This window comes from Muntiacus reevesi, chromosome 3 (assembly GCF_963930625.1).
Source record: "Muntiacus reevesi chromosome 3, mMunRee1.1, whole genome shotgun sequence".
In the NCBI taxonomy this organism is placed as follows: Eukaryota; Metazoa; Chordata; class Mammalia; order Artiodactyla; family Cervidae; genus Muntiacus; species Muntiacus reevesi.
The window spans coordinates 40,128,779-40,145,588 of NC_089251.1; the positions used below are offsets into that span (position 1 = coordinate 40,128,779).

Consider the following 16,810-nt stretch of genomic DNA (forward strand, 5'->3'; position numbering starts at 1 on the left):
GGAGAAACGTCCATATTTATCTGTTTTTCTAACCTCGGCCTGGTCTTATTTTTTCTATTAAGTACAATAAAATGGGCGAGCTTGCAGCAAGCACTGCACAAAGCAATGTTCAGTGAGGTCTAGAAGCGTTCGGCCGAGGAAAACTGACAAGACAGGCTAATGAACCGTATAGACAGGGAGAAAATAGCAAGCATTTGCTAGATTTCAAACCCTCCCTGTCTCTCTCAGACCACCTATCTTGGGTTTATTCCTAATAAAATAAGAAATAAGCAGTCCTTACACTTTTCTTTTCTTTGAGAGAGAAGGGGGAAAAAATGCTCCAGAACAAAGCCCTACCACCAGAGGCGGTCACTGGCAGTTAACACTCCCATTATTGTAGAGGGTAAATAAAATAAAGACAAAAATTAAAAGCGACAAGAAACAGGTCAAGTTTGCAGGCAAAGCTTTTACAAGCTCATCTCTCCAGGTCGAATCCCAGAGCCAGCCTTAATGAAGCAATAATAGCCACATTATTCAAAAATTTTCATTTCGATGGAAATGTATCTAAAAGGGACTTAATCATATGCAAATAATAAAAGGAGGTGGTAGTGATCCAGCAAGCAATATGCATACAGATTTTTTTTCCCAGGGATGTTGAAATTGAAAAGCGCATACCTGGTCGGTTAGATTTGCTGATCTTGTTATATCTTCACTGTCTGATTTTGATCCTCCTTCTCTATCGTCTATCACCAAATCGATAGGCATTTTCCCTTTCAAACAGCTAATATACCGGTGGCAGAAATTGTCACATAATTCGTGTACCTACATTATGACAGAAATAAAAAAATGGAAATATAATCAGGAGTTCATAAATGACATTGACAAGTGCAATCCACCCCCCTTGTGAGATCCAAACTTCTAAATAGGGGAAACACAGGGCAATTGTCCTCCAGAGACCCCCAGACGCATCCAGAATTAGGAATAACTTTCTTTTCTTGCAAAATAGAGATATCCCAGAAAATTGACAGTGACAAGATGCTTCACAGGCTACAGCATATTCAACACCCGTGTTAAATTCATCTGCTCCTGGGGCTGTGGCCATTAAAGAGGTGACCTACGTGGGTGACATTTAAGGTAAACTATTTAATTTTGTCCAGTTATTTTTATCATAAATCCTTTTCCAACATGTCTAAGAAAAAAATTAAATATACATATTTGTGTATGTATATAAAGGACCAGTACTGTGTTGGTATAAGATATATGCCTGACAATCCAAATCCCTTTAACTTTGGTAATTAGGGTTTCTATCTATAAGAAGCATATATTAGGATGCTTTCTTTAAAAAAAAAAAAGACTCATGATATGATGTGTGTGTGGGGGGGGAACCCTTACAGCCACAAAAAGGTATCAAACTGATTAATTTTTTAAGGGAAAAGAATGCTTCAAAATATTTAGGGATAGGTGGAGCAGTGTCTTACGGGACCCAGGCATCACTGACATGCAAAAATTCACAAGAAACCCCAGTGTGCTTGCAATTTAATGTTACTTTGAATTACAATGCATTAAGTTTTTATTGCTGAGATTTATAGAACAGCTAGCAAAATCACGTTATCCCACACCCTTTCTTGAGTGTGAAGGTGGGATGTGTGCGGGATTCCCAGATTCAAGAAACTGACACAACTATCAACTCTGCTTTGTCTCCGCAGAACCTTTAAAGTGCCTCCCCCACCGCCTCCTCCAGACTCCTTGCCCACTCCTCCTCCCACTCCGCCTCTCCCCCTGTATCTGACCTGCCGCTGCTCTCAGACTGTCTTCCAGAAACTCACTAAAACTAAACAAAACTCCCCGTCCCTCCCGCCCCCAGAGGTAGCAAAGAAGACTAGGAGGAAGAAGAGAAGGTACAAGCTGTGAAGAAAATTCAGGATAGCTTTCTAAACATCTAAGGGGACGCACAGCCCTGCAACTACTTACACAAAGCCAGCAAGGTATTACGAATGAATACAAGGCTAGGGCGTTTGTGATCCCAGTTTTAGTGTCTGAAATTGTAATTAAACTGCAAAGAGAAATGGACGCAAAGATTGGCCTTGACACTAATTACCAGAAAGAAAGACGTTTATGCAAATGTCTCTGAAGCCTGAACTTCAACCATTCTGAACCCTCCCCTTCTGTGTGTTTGGGCATGAGGGGGAAGCAAAAGCAGAAAAAAAGCTAGAGAAATTACCTTCTCTAATTCCAACAGATGAAACCTTAATACTTGTATGGCTTGAATCATCTGCAAAGATACAAAAAGAATGAGCGCCCCATTCGTAGCTTGCAGAAAATTGGCTGTCACAGCTCTAACATCCCCAGCCCTCCCCTCCCCCCCCAGTAAATAGAGTTATTTTGATTTATGGCAATAACACTAAAACTTAACAGCAGCGACTGGGTACCATCTAGAGGTTTATATTTCTTAAGGAGAAAAAAACAGCTAAAACAACAACCAAGCATCTAAGTGGGGGTCATAAACACTCTCCTTCCCCATAGCTCCCCTCTTTCTCAGCCCCACTGCCCCTGTACCACCCCAAAGGGCCGCACCCCTCCACTAGGTATTTCCTTGGAAGGCGTGCACGGAAAATATTCCCAATAGTCTCCAAACTGTGGCTTTTCACACTGCAAACTTTCTGCCGCCTTCTGCACACCTTTCCGATAAACTGGTGGTTTGGGGGGTCTGGCCTGGTTGCTTGCCCTCGTGACGCGACTTTGAGGGCTGGGAAGTCCGCAAAGTTTAAGCACACACGCTGACAGGCCCAGAGATAAATCCCCGGGCTGATTAGAGCCGCGCTGCCCGGCTGTCATAAAAAACAAAAGCTCGCGTTTCCCCGCGCCGGTTCACCCGGCCCCTCTCTAGGTGAATTTATTTCCCCGGACCCCGTCCCGGCCCACTAGCCGGTGGATGGAAACCCTCGCAGCCCACTTGCAAGCTACGGGAGGAAGGGTCTAGAAACCTCAGGGCGCTCAGAGCAAAGGATGGGGAGAAGAGGGGCTGGGGGAGGGAAGATGTGGGGAGGGGAGTAAGGGGTCCGCTCTTACCAAGTTATCCAGTTCTGGATTAGAAGAAAAGAGAGGTTTTTCTGCGCGAATCTAAATACAAGTGAGAAGGAGAGGGGAGAGGGAGGGGAAAGGGGGGGGGGGGGAGAAAGAAACATTTGAAATCTGGTCGCCTTCCTAGTTTCTTGCCTCATTACACTGTCGGGGGCAGGATGTAACCTCCGGGACAGACTCAGTGACACCGAGTTCGTCCCGTGCAGAAACCCTTCAATATGAGTCAACTAATCCGAAAGCAAGCCCAGAGCACAGGGTTACTTTTCCCAGCAGTGTGCTGCTAAGAGATCCCTGCCCAGCTCGCCAACTCCAAGGAAGGTCCTGCGCGGGGGGTTTGGGGTCGCATTTTACAGAGAGAGCTTTCTGCGTCGGGTTAGGGAGCGGGAGTGGGTCAGAAGTGGGGTGATTTTCGGGCGTCCGCAAACAGACACTGATTTAGGAGGAAAAGCTCAGGGAAGGTGTACCAGGCCTGGCTTAGGGCAGACTGTTTAGCTGGTTACTTTTGCAAATGTGCTTGGGGGGGGGGTGTGGAGGGAGGTTCTTTCTTTCTTTCTTTCTTTTTTTTTCTTTTTACTTTTGAAACATTGATTTTGCTGACCTGTTTGGCGAACACGGCTATATCTTCATTGAATGACTCTGACGAGCAGACGTCCCCGCCCGCCACCCCCGGCTCGCGGGGGGTACAAGTAGCTAATTCACATTTCTCAAAAATCAGTGCTAAGAGAGGGAAGAGGGGGTGTCTGCAAGAAAATACAACAGTCACAAACAACACAATGGTTAGTCCCGCGGCAGTGAAACAAGGAGCCCAAGAAAAACAGCCGGAGGAGCTCAAGACGGGGACCTCCCTCTCCCTGATTTTGACATCTACTTGTTCCCCTTCCCCCACCCCTACCCCCAGGTGACTGCTCACCTCCCCTTCCTCCTTGGGCCCCCCAAAGTCGGAGGCCCTAAGCCATGGACCGTATCTGAGGACCGGTTCAGCCTATCTGGCCTGAGAAATTAGTAACATTTGCTAAGAATAAAACCCAAGCGGTTCCAGCAGCCATTTTGAATTAAGTTTCCCATCCCGACCAGCCCTCGGCCCTGCGATGCACACCCGGGACCTGGACGAGGAGAAAGGCGCGGGGGCGCAGGAGGTGGGAAATCTCGTTCAAGTGGGTCCCTCCGAGGCCGCCCCGGGAAGCTCAAACTCTGGGGATCTTGGAGGCAGGCGCTCAGCTAACTTGGGGCAAGGACCTCTCTGGCTGTGGGACCGACCGACTGTCAGAGAGCTGGACCACCGATCCCGACCCCACGGCCCTCAGAGGGCCGGACGGCTTCTCCTCGGCTCCCTGCACACTTCCCTCACTTCGCCGACGGTCCCCACCGCCCCCCCCACCCCGCCCCCCAAGAAAGTTCCTTCAAATGTGCCTGCGGTCAGGCCTTTCATTTTGTCCCTGCATAATGGCCAAGCAGCTAGTATTGCGAGGGGCCTAGATGTTGCTTATCTCAGCCCATTAAAAACAAAACAAAACAAAACAAGCCTCTTCTAATGCCCAAAGAGGTGTCTCAAGTCTTTTATTAGCTCTCACAGCCCGGCTGGGAATTTAACAGTTTGGGGTCCTTTTCAAAGCTTCCCCAAATGTTCTGTCCGGGAGCCTAACCCATTTGCACTTAACGCTGCAGAGAAGACGCTGGGGTTTAAACAAGCCCACTGCACAAGGAACCAGAAGATACAGCAGAAAGGGTTTTCAGTCGGGGAGGGTCAGTGTTACCTGGTTTTTTTGTCTTTCAAAAGAGGAAATAAATAAAAATAAAAGTGGCTGCAAAGTAAAAAGCAGTCCCCCAATACCTCAGCACACAGTAGGCACAAGTAACTTTCAGAGGGTTTCGGTCTAACCCCAGGGCCCGGGAGAACACGGTGTGAACCGCAGCGGAACCCTACACCGGCCGGTAGCACCCGGCATCTACTTCTAAATCCTGCAAGTTTCGCCCTTAAACACAAAGTCCTAAAACGGCCAGAAGTTTCTTAAGGTCTGTAACAATTCAGAGCGAGCCCCTCTCCTCGACTGCAGTGGTCAAACTCCATAAATGCAAAGCCTCTTCCCCCTTGCCTGACCTGCAACTGTCCTCGCTTGATTTTATTGTGCGGTGGCAAGGCCAGCATACGGTGGCTGAGTAAACTTAGCAAGTCAGAACAATCAGTGGCTTAAAAGATTTTCCTTTAAACTAAAAGTTTCGTTCCAACACAAAGGCGCCTACGTTTAGAAATCCCCACCACTCTCCCCGAGAAGTCGAGCGAGTGAGGACTCCAGCCCGCTGAACCACGGAGCCGGAGTCTGCGGGGGGTGGTGGGAGGACGAGGGACCTTGGCAACTTTCGCACGGCGACCCCTCCGCGGGCAGGGCCTCGGCGGAGCTGGACGCTGGACCCGCGCGGAGCCTGAGCGGAGACGGGGGCGGGCGGGGGGGGCGTCTGGGCTGGCCGCCTCCCCCAAATCTCCATGCAAAGAGAATGAAAAGTCACCAAATAATGTACCTCCAAATCCAGAGAGCTCTGACTTTCCTCCTATCGAGGGCAAAGGGGAAGGGGGAAAGAAAGCCTCGCCTGGAAACGACTGAACCTGCTGCCCGTCGTACCTACCCATAAATGGCATCTTTATCTCTCTTTAAAGCGTCATTGACCGAGGAGCCCATGCTGGGAGCCATGGCGTTGGTGTGGGCTGTGTGCGGATACTGATGTGAGTGCAGAGGAGGCCCGTGGTTCAGGTGGTGGACGGGCTGCATGGACCTGGCTGCATGCGGGTCCCCATACATCGTGGAGGGGATGCCTACTCCATCCATGCCCCCGTAATGGGGCAGGTCGTCGTACTGCATGACAAACAGGAGAGAAACAGGGTTCAGAAGGCCAGGCAGGCACACAGGAGAGACGGCAGGGCACGGAGCTTATACGTCAGTCCAGCTGGATCCTTCAACCCCGAATTCGGGGGCCTTGCCTCTCTGAAGTTGAGATTTCTCATTAAAAAAAAAATTTTTTTTTTTTTTAAGTAAAAACTCTAGGATTCTTGGTGAGACTCGGCTAGTTGGAATGGTCTTGCCCTAACTTGTGTCCCTATCAACTAGTCAGAAATTCAGGATCCTTTGGCAAGGAAGGAAGGAAGGAAGAAAGAAGGAAGAAAGGGAGGCATTCTCCCGGAGGGCGAAAGGTAAATCGTGCATGTCTCTAAAGGAGGAAATTCAAAATCACAATAATAAAACGTGCCAGGACAGTGCAACAAACCTGCCTAGTTTCACAGCCCCTTCCCATCAGGGGGAATTAAAAAAAAAAAAAGTTACGATGAGAACAGCTAAGCCAAGCACGTGAATTCAGACAGGCTTCTCATTTTATTTCCCTGCCAGCGTGGGGTTAGGCAGTCCTGCAAGACACTGCATTTCCTTTGCTCTCCAAGACAAACTCTGCAAAATCATACAAAACTAACTGCCCCCTTTATAAGTGAAACTCAGAGAAGGGTAACTTCTCTTGGACATTAGGGCTGAATTTAGAATTAGCCAATATTCCCCCCGAGTTAAAAGAAAATCTATAGTTGGAGCAGTTATTCTATTTTTTCTACTATTATGAACTTTCCCCCTAAACTAGAAGGCAATGAGGTAAATTGTTAGTCATCAGGTTTAAAGCAAATTTAAAAGTAAATGCACATTCAAACCACCACCCCCCATCTTCGTTCTCTAGAAAAACTACTTTCATATTGTCATTATTTTTGTGTGCAAAATTTAGCTATTGAGGTTTTTCTCATTGCTTCATTTCAGGCAAGTTCTTTTCCCAAGATTTGGAAGCACGGAGAGTGAAATGATTTTCAAAGAGGAATTGCCACTTTCATCTCCTTAAAGCCAGAGGTGTGAAAAGAGTTTGGAAGAACGCTGACATTTGCCTGAACCAAAGGAGTAAAGAAAAAATGTGTCAGCCTAGTAACTTTCTTTTGCAAACAGAGCTTTGAGGGCCAGGACGCAATTTATGCAAGGAAGGCTTTTTGTAGATCCCCTTTCTTTAAAGAAACTACCTCTGTTGGGTTGTCATTGTCTCACTTTACTCTCACTACATTTCCATTCAAATAGGAATATTGGGGAAATTAGTATTGCATTTTTAAAGTGAATAGTTGTGTGCTTAGGATCCAATTAGTGTAGGGCTTTTCTAAGAAAAACTTACAAAATATTACCTTGTATAAAAAGTCATGTACATTAAAATTACTTTTAAAAGATGAATGCTTTCCGATCCCCCCCCCCAAAAAACTGTTGTACTATGACAAAGTTATTTGCTTAAAAATGCTAAACCCTTCCAGTGGTATTAAAGATGAGCATAATCAATAACATATCAGAAGTTTCTCACTGCTTATTTTTGTTTAAAAATAGCTTTAAATTTCTGCTCCTTGAATGTTCAGGCTATATAACATCAAGTATCCAGCGCTTTTTGTTTTTTAAACAGATGATTGCCCGAGCTTGTATTTTTATTTATATAGCTGCTGGTTAGGAACCTATAGGAAACTTGATTACTTGAATTAACAATTACATGTAACATGCATAAGTCTACAAATGCATTGAATAAATCCTCTTGCTTTAGGCCACGGCTTTAGGAGCCTCATTCAAAAAAAGACAGAGAAAAAAGGAAACTTTTTAACAGTGTCTTTCAGCCACGTTTCAATTTAATCTCACATTTGAGTTCCACAATTGTTTTTTAATACGTACCCTTTGCGCCATCGGCCTCCCTGGCTCCCTTCCTACTTCAACTTCTAATATATCCTCTTTAAGGCCAGTGTGAAAAGAAACAAATATGTAAACTCCCCCGGAAAAAAAAAAGAAAAAGCACGACGAAAAATCCCTTAACGTCTCCAGCAACGTGAGCTACTGGTCCCAGATCTTCGGTCTACGGGACCTGAAGCAAAGCGCCCGAGTCACTGAGCATAAAAGCGCTCCGTTTCCAAGACAGCAGCAGGGGCAAGGGGGAAAAAAAAAAAGCAGATCTTCTCTCCCCAAAAAATCAGTTAAAAAAAAAAAAAAAGAGCGCCCCTCAGACCCAACTACCAAATCTCATGGCTTTCTGCCACTCCGGCTGTCAATCACAGGCGAGGTTGTCAACGTGGTGAATGAATGATCATCCGCTCTGTCTTCTTCTGGTCAGAACACCTCAAATGTTAATATTCAAATGCACAAAGCCCTAGCGTTCGCTTCCCTTGAATCAGTCCTAATTCCTAATCAGTTTCTCTCTTCTCTCGCTCGCTCTCTCTTTCTCTTTCTCTCTCTCTCTCTCTCTCTCCGTCTTTGCAACTGCTGCACTGGAGGGAGATTAGAGGAGGAGGGTTAAAAAAAATGTCTGTCTGAGTTTGTCTTAAAGGAGCCACGATCGATGCTGCCCGCTTGCAGTCCCCGTGCGTGTGTAAAGTGTGTGTTGCACAGGCGGAGAGGTGGATTCCGACCAGAATGCTAGAACCCGGAAGTAGTGGTGGCCATAACAGGTCGCGTCTTACACAATGCATTGGGCTGCAGCAAGTAGACTCCTCGGCAGGGGTGGGTGCGCGAAGCGAGCTCTGGCCGCACTGGAGAGGCAGAGAGGCGCTCCATTAAATCGCACGCCCAGACACAAACACCCACACACCCAGGGCACACGCGCACAAGCGCGGGCAGAAGCCCCCGGCCGCCGGCTTTATTTTCCGTATTCTTTTCTCTCCCTCCCCCTCCAGACTCTCTCCCCAAAGCTGACTCTCTTGAAATAAATCGGGAATAAACGCGGGACAAGCCGCGGCGGGAGTTCTTTTGCCCAGGGATCCGCGGATAGACTTCCTGACTTTCCTCGAAATTATTGGGGTCTGCCTGTGTTTTTCGGCTCGGAGGGGGGCTGATGCAGAAAGTAGTGGATTCTTAGAACCAAATACTCCACGTAGAAAAGTCAAACCGAGAGCGAAGAGGAAGAGGACCAGAGGCACGACTGGGAAAGGGTCTGCTAAGGAGTCCTGAGAACGTGGGGTGGGGATTGCTGGGGCTTTCTGCATATCTAGCTTAAGAGGTTTTTTTTTTGCTGTCAGAGGTGGACACTCGGCCCGAGAAAGCAAATGCTTGCATTTTCTCACTCTGGGGCTCTGAACCTCCCCATCTCCTAGTCCTGGAGGCCCCCAGCCCCAGTCCTGGCGTCCTGCGCGAAGTGAGAGAGGAAGGGAGGGAACAATGAGCCGAGAGCCGGGAATGTGCCCCCAGCGCCTGTTTACAAACACGAAGCTATTTATGATCGCCGGAAAGCGAAACCCGACTCGGGCTCGGAGCAGCCCAGACCTCGCGGGTGGAGCCCGGGCCAGGAGCCGCGGGGAATGAAGCTCTTTCTCCGACCGGCTCCGGGAGAGACGGCCGTGCGCCCAGGGCGCGGCGCGGCGCGGCGGGGTCGGCGCGCTCGCCTAGGACTACAGCCGCGAAGCCTTTGTCTTCGAGGCGCCGAGGGGCTCCGGCCTCCACCGTGCTCTTTCCGCGGCGACGCCCCGCGCTCTTCTCCCCGGACCTTTTTACACTTACTCCTCTTTTCAATCCCCAGTCCGGCGCAGGGAAAAAACTCCCAGTGCCGAAGAAAAAGAAATTCACTTCAGGGGTTGAAATTTCAGACAAAAAGCTGCCCCTACCCACAACTCGGAGGCCCCAACCAGCCACTAGTGTGAACTTTCTCCTTTTAAATACCTATTCTCCAGTTTAAACAAGAAAATTCCTTTTCTTTATTCTCCCACTCTAAGCCTGTCTTTTATTATTATTTTTAGTGGTGCCATTTTCGTTTTTATTTTTCTGCCCGCCCGGCTCTGATCTGCCGAGATGGCTCAGTCGTAGCCGCTCGACCAGCGGGCTGGAAACCTCACATCCCGGAGCAGGGCTCGCAGCTCGCTCGGCTCGGAGCAGGATTTTTTTTTTTTCCTCCCTCGACAGAAACCTCGCAGAAAACTCCCCCTGCGGTCGACTGGAAAATGAGCTCACCCAAATCTCGGTAGGCAGCCGGGAGGAGGGCTCGGCCAATCAGGAGGCGCCCCTGCCAAGGCTGCCGCGCATTGGCTGCGGGGAAAATCAATTATCAAATAATCGATCAGCAGGGAGCTTCGATCTGCCGGGAATGCAAACTGCCAGTCCCGATTCCCGCCCTGATGGTGGCCAAAAGGCTGACTCTCCCAAAGCAGCTGGCCCCTTGCTTGCTTCGCTCCTACCTTCTCCCCACACGGCGAGCTGCGGACCAACCCTCACACTGAAGCGGGGGAGGTGTAGGTACCGAGAAGAGTTTTGAGAAAGATTAGGGGTTCGCACCCGCAGAGATTGGAAAAGATCAGGAGTCCTAACATGTATAGAAGCCAACTCTTAATGTTCAAACTAAAAGAGAATTCGCATCAGTCCAAGAGACAAAACTCAAGTTTCTGTTTAAGTGGGCTTTGGAGGAGCAGGGGACCCAGGGCGAACATCAGAACATAGATCTGGAATCAGGTTGCACTGAGCGCACGTATCTCCCTGAGCGACGAGTATTGCTTCCTTTAATACTTCTCACGAGTCAACGCCCCGTTCCCCCCAAGAGTAGAGGTTTGATAAAGTCGAGCATCTTAGCTTTCCCAGCCTCGTGCACATCATCCCCTCCCCAACTCCGAACTCGCCCCAAGTGTGGCCGAAGGACAGACACGTTCACCCAAAGCCTGCGGAATCGTTTTGCCTTGAAAGCGTTCTCTTTTTAACTACTCATCCTAGGATCCCTCATCGTTTGCATCTCTCTCTTCCCTTTTCTTCTTTACCACCTCACTCCTCAAGTTTTAAGATCTTTTACTTTTCTCCATCGCAAACAAGTGTAGAGTTTTCTGGTGCAAACTCCTCGATACATCACGCGTGAGGTTAAGGCAGGGCCGTGTGTCAGAGCGGAGAGGATCCAGGTGAATTACCAGCGCCTTTATGCCACTGCCTGACACCACCACCCCACCCCGCACCTCCTCACTCCCCCACTCCCCAGCCCTTCCCCAACGTGAACTTGGAAACAGAATTTCAGGCTAAAATAGAAACTCCCGGTCTCGAGGAAGGCGATTTCTCTGTTTAATTCTCGGGAAGCTTTGCTGACTGGGCCAGGAAAGGCAATCCTTTTCAGATTACAGAGAGGAGCAAACTGGGCCGGCCGCCTTCCTGGAACCCCAGCCGGTCTCGGCCAACACCTGGGCGCCTTCCGACGGCTGCTGGCTGGGCTGTGAGCTCTTTCTCTCCAGCAGGCCCGCTGGGCATAAGCGCGAGTGGAGGCAGTGGGGAACGAAGTAGGGGGTGGGGGCGTCAAGCCAAACACTGACACGGGCACAGCTACATTTATGATCCTAAAATGAACTGCGAAGGGAATTGTGTAAGTATAATCTAACCGAGAGAAATTTACTGCGAAATACATTTTGATGACCATAGTCTTTAACAGCCCTAGGGGTTCTCGGGCAAAAACTAAGGCTTGGTGTTAGCTCAGGTCTGCGGCCACGTTTTCAAATGTGAAGAGGCCAGTTTTGATATACATAGTTCTTTGACAATAGAATGTATTTTGTATTGATGCTTTCTGGTAAGTTTCCTCTTTTGTTTTCTAGCTGGGATGGAAAAAGAAGATTCAGGTAAGTCTCTCCTTTTAGCTTTGAAAAGTGTCTTCTTTCTTCCCTCCCTTCCTTTCCAAGTATAACTGTGAAGCTGATGGTCCTAGGCCTTTATAAGATTAATTCTGAACAATCAAGAGACTAAAACACTTTTACAATGTAATTATAGTAGTACAAATTGTTTGCCCAAACCTCATTCTGGATAAGGATTTTACAATTAGCAAACAGTTATTACAGTTGGGGCTTGCTGAGAGAAACTGCACAGACTATGTCTGGGGTTGCAATATAGTAGCCATAAAAAAAAAAAACCAACTTTAGCAGAGCAGCAATTAATCATCTATTAAAAGGAAAAGGTAAAAGGATAGTTCTAGGTATCTTAGAAAACTAATGCTGATATTTATACCTCTTCTCTGACAGTACCTATCTTTAGCTTATGGCAGATACTTACTTTTTAAGGCAAAAGTACTTTTATTTCGCAAAAACTTGGCCTGATGAAGAGTTCTGGCATTTGCCCCTCTACCTGGGCCTTCCATACCCATCTTACCCTTCTCATCCCAGAGCATCTTCCCAAAGATAGAAAATGAGGACTCTAAAGGGGCAGTCTGGGGCCTAGGTCTCTATTGCTTAGACCCTCTGGCAAGGAAACTGTTGGTACAGTCCTCCCTAAGAACTTCCCTCTAGTTTTCTATTCTCCTATAAAGAATTCTGCCGATGGAAAGATCTATATCCTGAGTTAGGCTTTTGTCCCTGAAGTTCACACTGATGAGTCAGCTCGAAAACCCTCAGAAATTAAAAAGGCACCTCTTAAGGTAAAATGTGTGTGTATTTGCCAGCCCAGAATAAACAAAAGTCTGTTAATCAATCGAGTTTGGCAGCTGTGTTCACAGAATGATAAGGGTTTATCATCTGCCACCTAACTTTAAGATGCCTGTTAAAATGTTGTGATTACTCTTTAGGTTGTCCTGTGGACTGGAGGCTTAGGATTTGTTCTTCAAGAACATTTATCCTCTGAATCTCACCTCACATTAGTATTTGCATTTCAAAAAACAGAAATAAGAGGAGGGAATGACAGTTTAAAGGAAATAGATTTCGAATCTAGTAGAGATAATAGAGGAATGTTGGAGATAAGAGCCTGGATGCGGTATGAGAAAGGTACCAAGAAGTCAAAGCTAATGAATGACTGTGAGAAAAGTGAAATAAACTATTTAGAGGTCTATAAAAGGGAGAAACCTGGTTAGGTGATATGAAAGGGGGTTAACCAACAGGATTAGGGAAGACGTTAATCAAGTGCCCCAAAGCAATCCTGGCTATAAGAACCCGGAGGTTTGTTTACTGCATTTTGCTTCAGAAAACAAAGAATGTCTGGGTCCAGTTCAGAAGTCAATGAAAGGTCAGCTGAGGCTCTACAGCCGTCACAGGGAGAATACCTAACTCACTATACTTTGACTGGATAATGCAAAAGTGAACAAAAAAATTTTGAAGGTGGGGGGGGTGTTTTCCTTACCACTTTTCTATTTCAAATCATTAAAACGCTTTGGTCTCTAGAGGGGGAAAAATCACACTGGTTAACATAATTACTAGCTCTGACATTTTCAGAAGTTATAGAGGTCTTTTATTAATTAAATGGAGGGCTTAATAAAATATTCCTAATAAAATTTATGGTTGTCTTAAAACTTTCTAAACAGTGCTATAAATTCTTAATAAAATTAACTGGGAAATGAGTTATTAGCCCACACTTTACCCTCTCCCTCCACTTCTACATAAGGAGCGTCTGCAGAATGAAAAGAGAAATAGAAGCCTTTTAGTAAAATATAAATATTCGCTACAGTCACACATTGCTCTAGGAGAGGAAAGTTTCAACTAAGTTATTTCTAATGGCTTCATCATCCAGTAGTCTCCAAAAGCTATTCAAAAAAGTTCTAGAAAATTTCTTCCCCTTTTCTACTACAGATTATGTATGCATGTATGCATTAGCCCATGTGAAATACAATACTTGATTTTTCTGGTCTAAGTTGTGTGCTAAGTTTAACAAAAAGTATAGATGCACCCTGCAAAATTCCACTATAGAATTTTGAAGGTTTAGGTTGCAAATATTTTCATCTATTAAAAGATAATTAAAAATAAAATGCCTTGTATTTTATCTCAGTTTCATTTCTTTAAAGGTAACTTTTAAACAATAAACTTCTCAATAACATTTCCCTCCAAACTCCTCATTTATAATGGTTGGTGCGTTATCTAAAGCAACATTTTGGTGAGCAGATATACAAATCTTTTTTTCATATTGCAACATTTCAGAACTTTGCAAAGCTATCTTAAGTTTGAGGATTCTTCTCTGCTTCACAGATACAGCACTGGCTAGCTGGCTGGCAGACTGACTAGTTGAAATGAATAGTACACTCAAACACACTCCAAACCAAACCAAACAGCTTTGGTGGATTGTTCAGCATTTGAAGGCTTGATCTTTTGTGCCGTCTACTGGACAATGGAAAAACTACAGTCTCTATGATTTAAGAAACTTTTTTCCTTGTCCAGTACTTGGGGGAGGGGATAATTTGATGCTGGTGAGTAATAGGAGACGACCAAAGGACCCAACTGAGACTCACAGGACAGGTTTTGTGGTCTAATCATGTGTTCAAATCCAAGTTTAGGACATTGTTGACTAAGGCACAAAACGAAAACCTACATTTAATATAGCTGTGTATGTGTGTGGGTGCACAGAGTCAGCCTGGGAAGAAAAAGAAAGATAGTGGGACAAGCTAGTCATCTCTGAAAAATATATGTATATAGTTGCTTGGCTCTGAGTGTGAATTTGCTTGACAGTCAAAGTTAAATGTATCTGCTGCCTAGGTAATCCAGGGTGTACAAATTAATTTTTAAAATCCAGAACATGACATTGTTCAGTAATTAAGAAAAGTACTTTTAGGAGGGTAGGAATGAAATAGGTAATTAGAAAAATTATAGCACAGTTCCTTGTTGGCATTATTGTATAAAAATGTGAAACTTCAGTGCTTTCACTTGGAGACCACATGTGGGAGAAAGTGTGGGTAAAATTCACAGTCAGATGCTTTTGTGTAACAGAGATTGATGTTCTCTTAAACATTAAAAAAATATTACATACATTTTGGTTATGATTCTAAAACTATTTATGGAGTTCTAGCATTATGGAAGCTTTGTACAAAAAAAAAAAAGAAAAAGAATAAAACCTCATGAAGCTAACTTTGACCTCTGTTTGATATTGACACAGCTTCTGAATAATGACAGTTATGCTGCTGCTGCTGCTGCTGCTAAGTCGCTTCAGTCGTGTCCGACTCTGTGCAACCCCACAGACGGCAGCCCACCAGGCTCCTCCATCCCTGGGATTCTCCAGGCAAGGATACTGGAGTGGGTTGCCATGACAGTTATAGAGAACTGATAAAGTCCAGCACCAATAAAATATGGAGAAGTCAAGCTGATTTTGGTGGAAGAAGCATAGACTTGGGTCCCAAGCTCTTGAAACTGTTCATCTGCTTTTCTGAAGTTAAACCTTAGTAATACATGACTGGTTATTAGGGTGCCCTTTAATAAAAATCCAATAGTGAAAAGGAGGCAGATTTAGGATATTTTATTGATGCATAAATATGTTTCAATGATCTACTTCAAATATACATTTTGATGTGGCACTATGTCAGAATGCCTTTAAAATATTATGTTAAATATAGATATGCCAGAGAACCTGGGCTGACATTGACTATTTAAAGCAGTGAGACTGCTTGCATTCCAGTGTAAAAGAACAGGATGGTTTCAGTTGGTCTACAGAGATGGCGGTGATTGGGGGTGAGGATGGGAGATGTCGGTGGTGATGGCTGTGGTGGGTGTCGTTTCATCTTTAGCATAATCAATTGAATTGTGAAAGTTTATTTTATAAGATGCCATTTGGTTCCAATAGTTCAGATTACAACAACAATAAGGACCCTACTAACAATAACTGGAAAACGTAGACAGTTCTTACAGGAACCAATCACAGGTCTTCATGCGTTTGATAAATTCTAAACTAGTAGTGGAAGTACTGAGTGCTGGCGACCGACTCCAGTCGCTAAACGCGAACATTTTACCTTTAAAGCAACAGGAGGAGCCAGAATGGTCATGACTAGACTCCATGCTGGAGTGCATAAAGGCACGTATTTTGTGAAAACCTTCAGGCAAAAATCGTACTGATTATTCAAAAATAAATATTTTAACATTTCATTGAGTTATCCAGTGAGTAAGAAAACTAGCGAAGGCTTCCTGCAGTTCAGAAAGAATTCTGGTATCGTAAAAAACACCGAGAAGCCAAGAACTAGAAGGAACTGAAGGACGCCCGCTGAGTAGTTATTCACTTGTTAATATTCGAAAACGTATTTTTCCGTGCTCTTATTTTTAAAATGGCAAAAATAAATATCTTTCCTTGTCTTTAAAAAATAAAATAACATCAGACTCTGGCTATGCTTGCTAAAAAATCATTATCCTTTTTCTAGGCGATGTATGCAAGAAAGGGCCAATCTGAACACATAACTTATGAGAGATGTCGACGTATAAGCCGCAAAGAAACCGGTTCACAGCCAAGCCCACAGCCCTGAGAGGTTCCCCCTCTTCCGAGAGCTCATCCAGGATAACTTCATTTACTGGCAGATCGGCGGCCACTTCCGGGACTCTTTACCGAGTGGGTCCTTCCACCGCTGAGCCTTCTGCGGGGCTGTCGGGTCGCCTGTGCGTGGCGGGGAGCCAGATCCCTCGGTGCCCGCAGCGTAGCCGGGTCCCCGCGAGCCGAGCCACCCGGACCCCTGGGCCTGCCTGCATCCCCGGGAGCGCAGACTCTCCAGGGCGGGTGGGGGGCCCCGCAGGATACGCTGCCCGCGTCGGGGCCCCCCAGTGTGCTCACCCTGGGTTGGGTACGGGGTGGCGGGGCTGGGGGCTTGTTCCCCGGGGGCCCCGAACCATCTGGAAAGAGCTACAGGTGAAAAGATCCCCTCTCCGGCCAATGCATCCTCTTCCCCCATTCTAGACCGCGATCCGGTCTCGTTGGGGTTCGTCCCAGCCTGTGCCGGAGGGGGGTGGGTGGGGTCAGGCGTGCGCCGCCTGCGTAGCGGCCCTGGAACCGGAGCGCAAGGATCCGCGGACCCGGGCGCGGCGACTCGGACACCGGGT

General features: G+C 46.2%; 1 protein-coding gene across 3 annotated transcripts in view; it reads right to left on the reverse strand.

The window, feature by feature from the left end:
* The window catches only part of MEIS1 (Meis homeobox 1), a 141,343-nt gene extending 132,798 nt beyond the window's left edge, over positions 1–8,545 (reverse strand). Inside the window, exons 1-6 of one of the 3 annotated variants that reach the window (XM_065929040.1) lie at positions 7,779–8,542; positions 5,683–5,909; positions 3,659–3,800; positions 3,049–3,099; positions 2,201–2,251; positions 655–801 (exon numbers count right to left, since the gene is read on the reverse strand). In XM_065929040.1, coding sequence (XP_065785112.1) covers positions 655–801; positions 2,201–2,251; positions 3,049–3,099; positions 3,659–3,800; positions 5,683–5,909; positions 7,779–7,790 — 630 coding nt within the window. In that variant the 5' untranslated portion in view covers positions 7,791–8,542. Of the gene's footprint in view, positions 1–654; positions 802–2,200; positions 2,252–3,048; positions 3,100–3,658; positions 3,801–5,682; positions 5,910–7,778 lie in introns of all 3 variants that reach the window. The other 2 variants (XM_065929042.1, XM_065929041.1) reach the window with 2 other exon arrangements.
* Between the last annotated feature and the right edge of the window lie 8,265 nt (positions 8,546–16,810).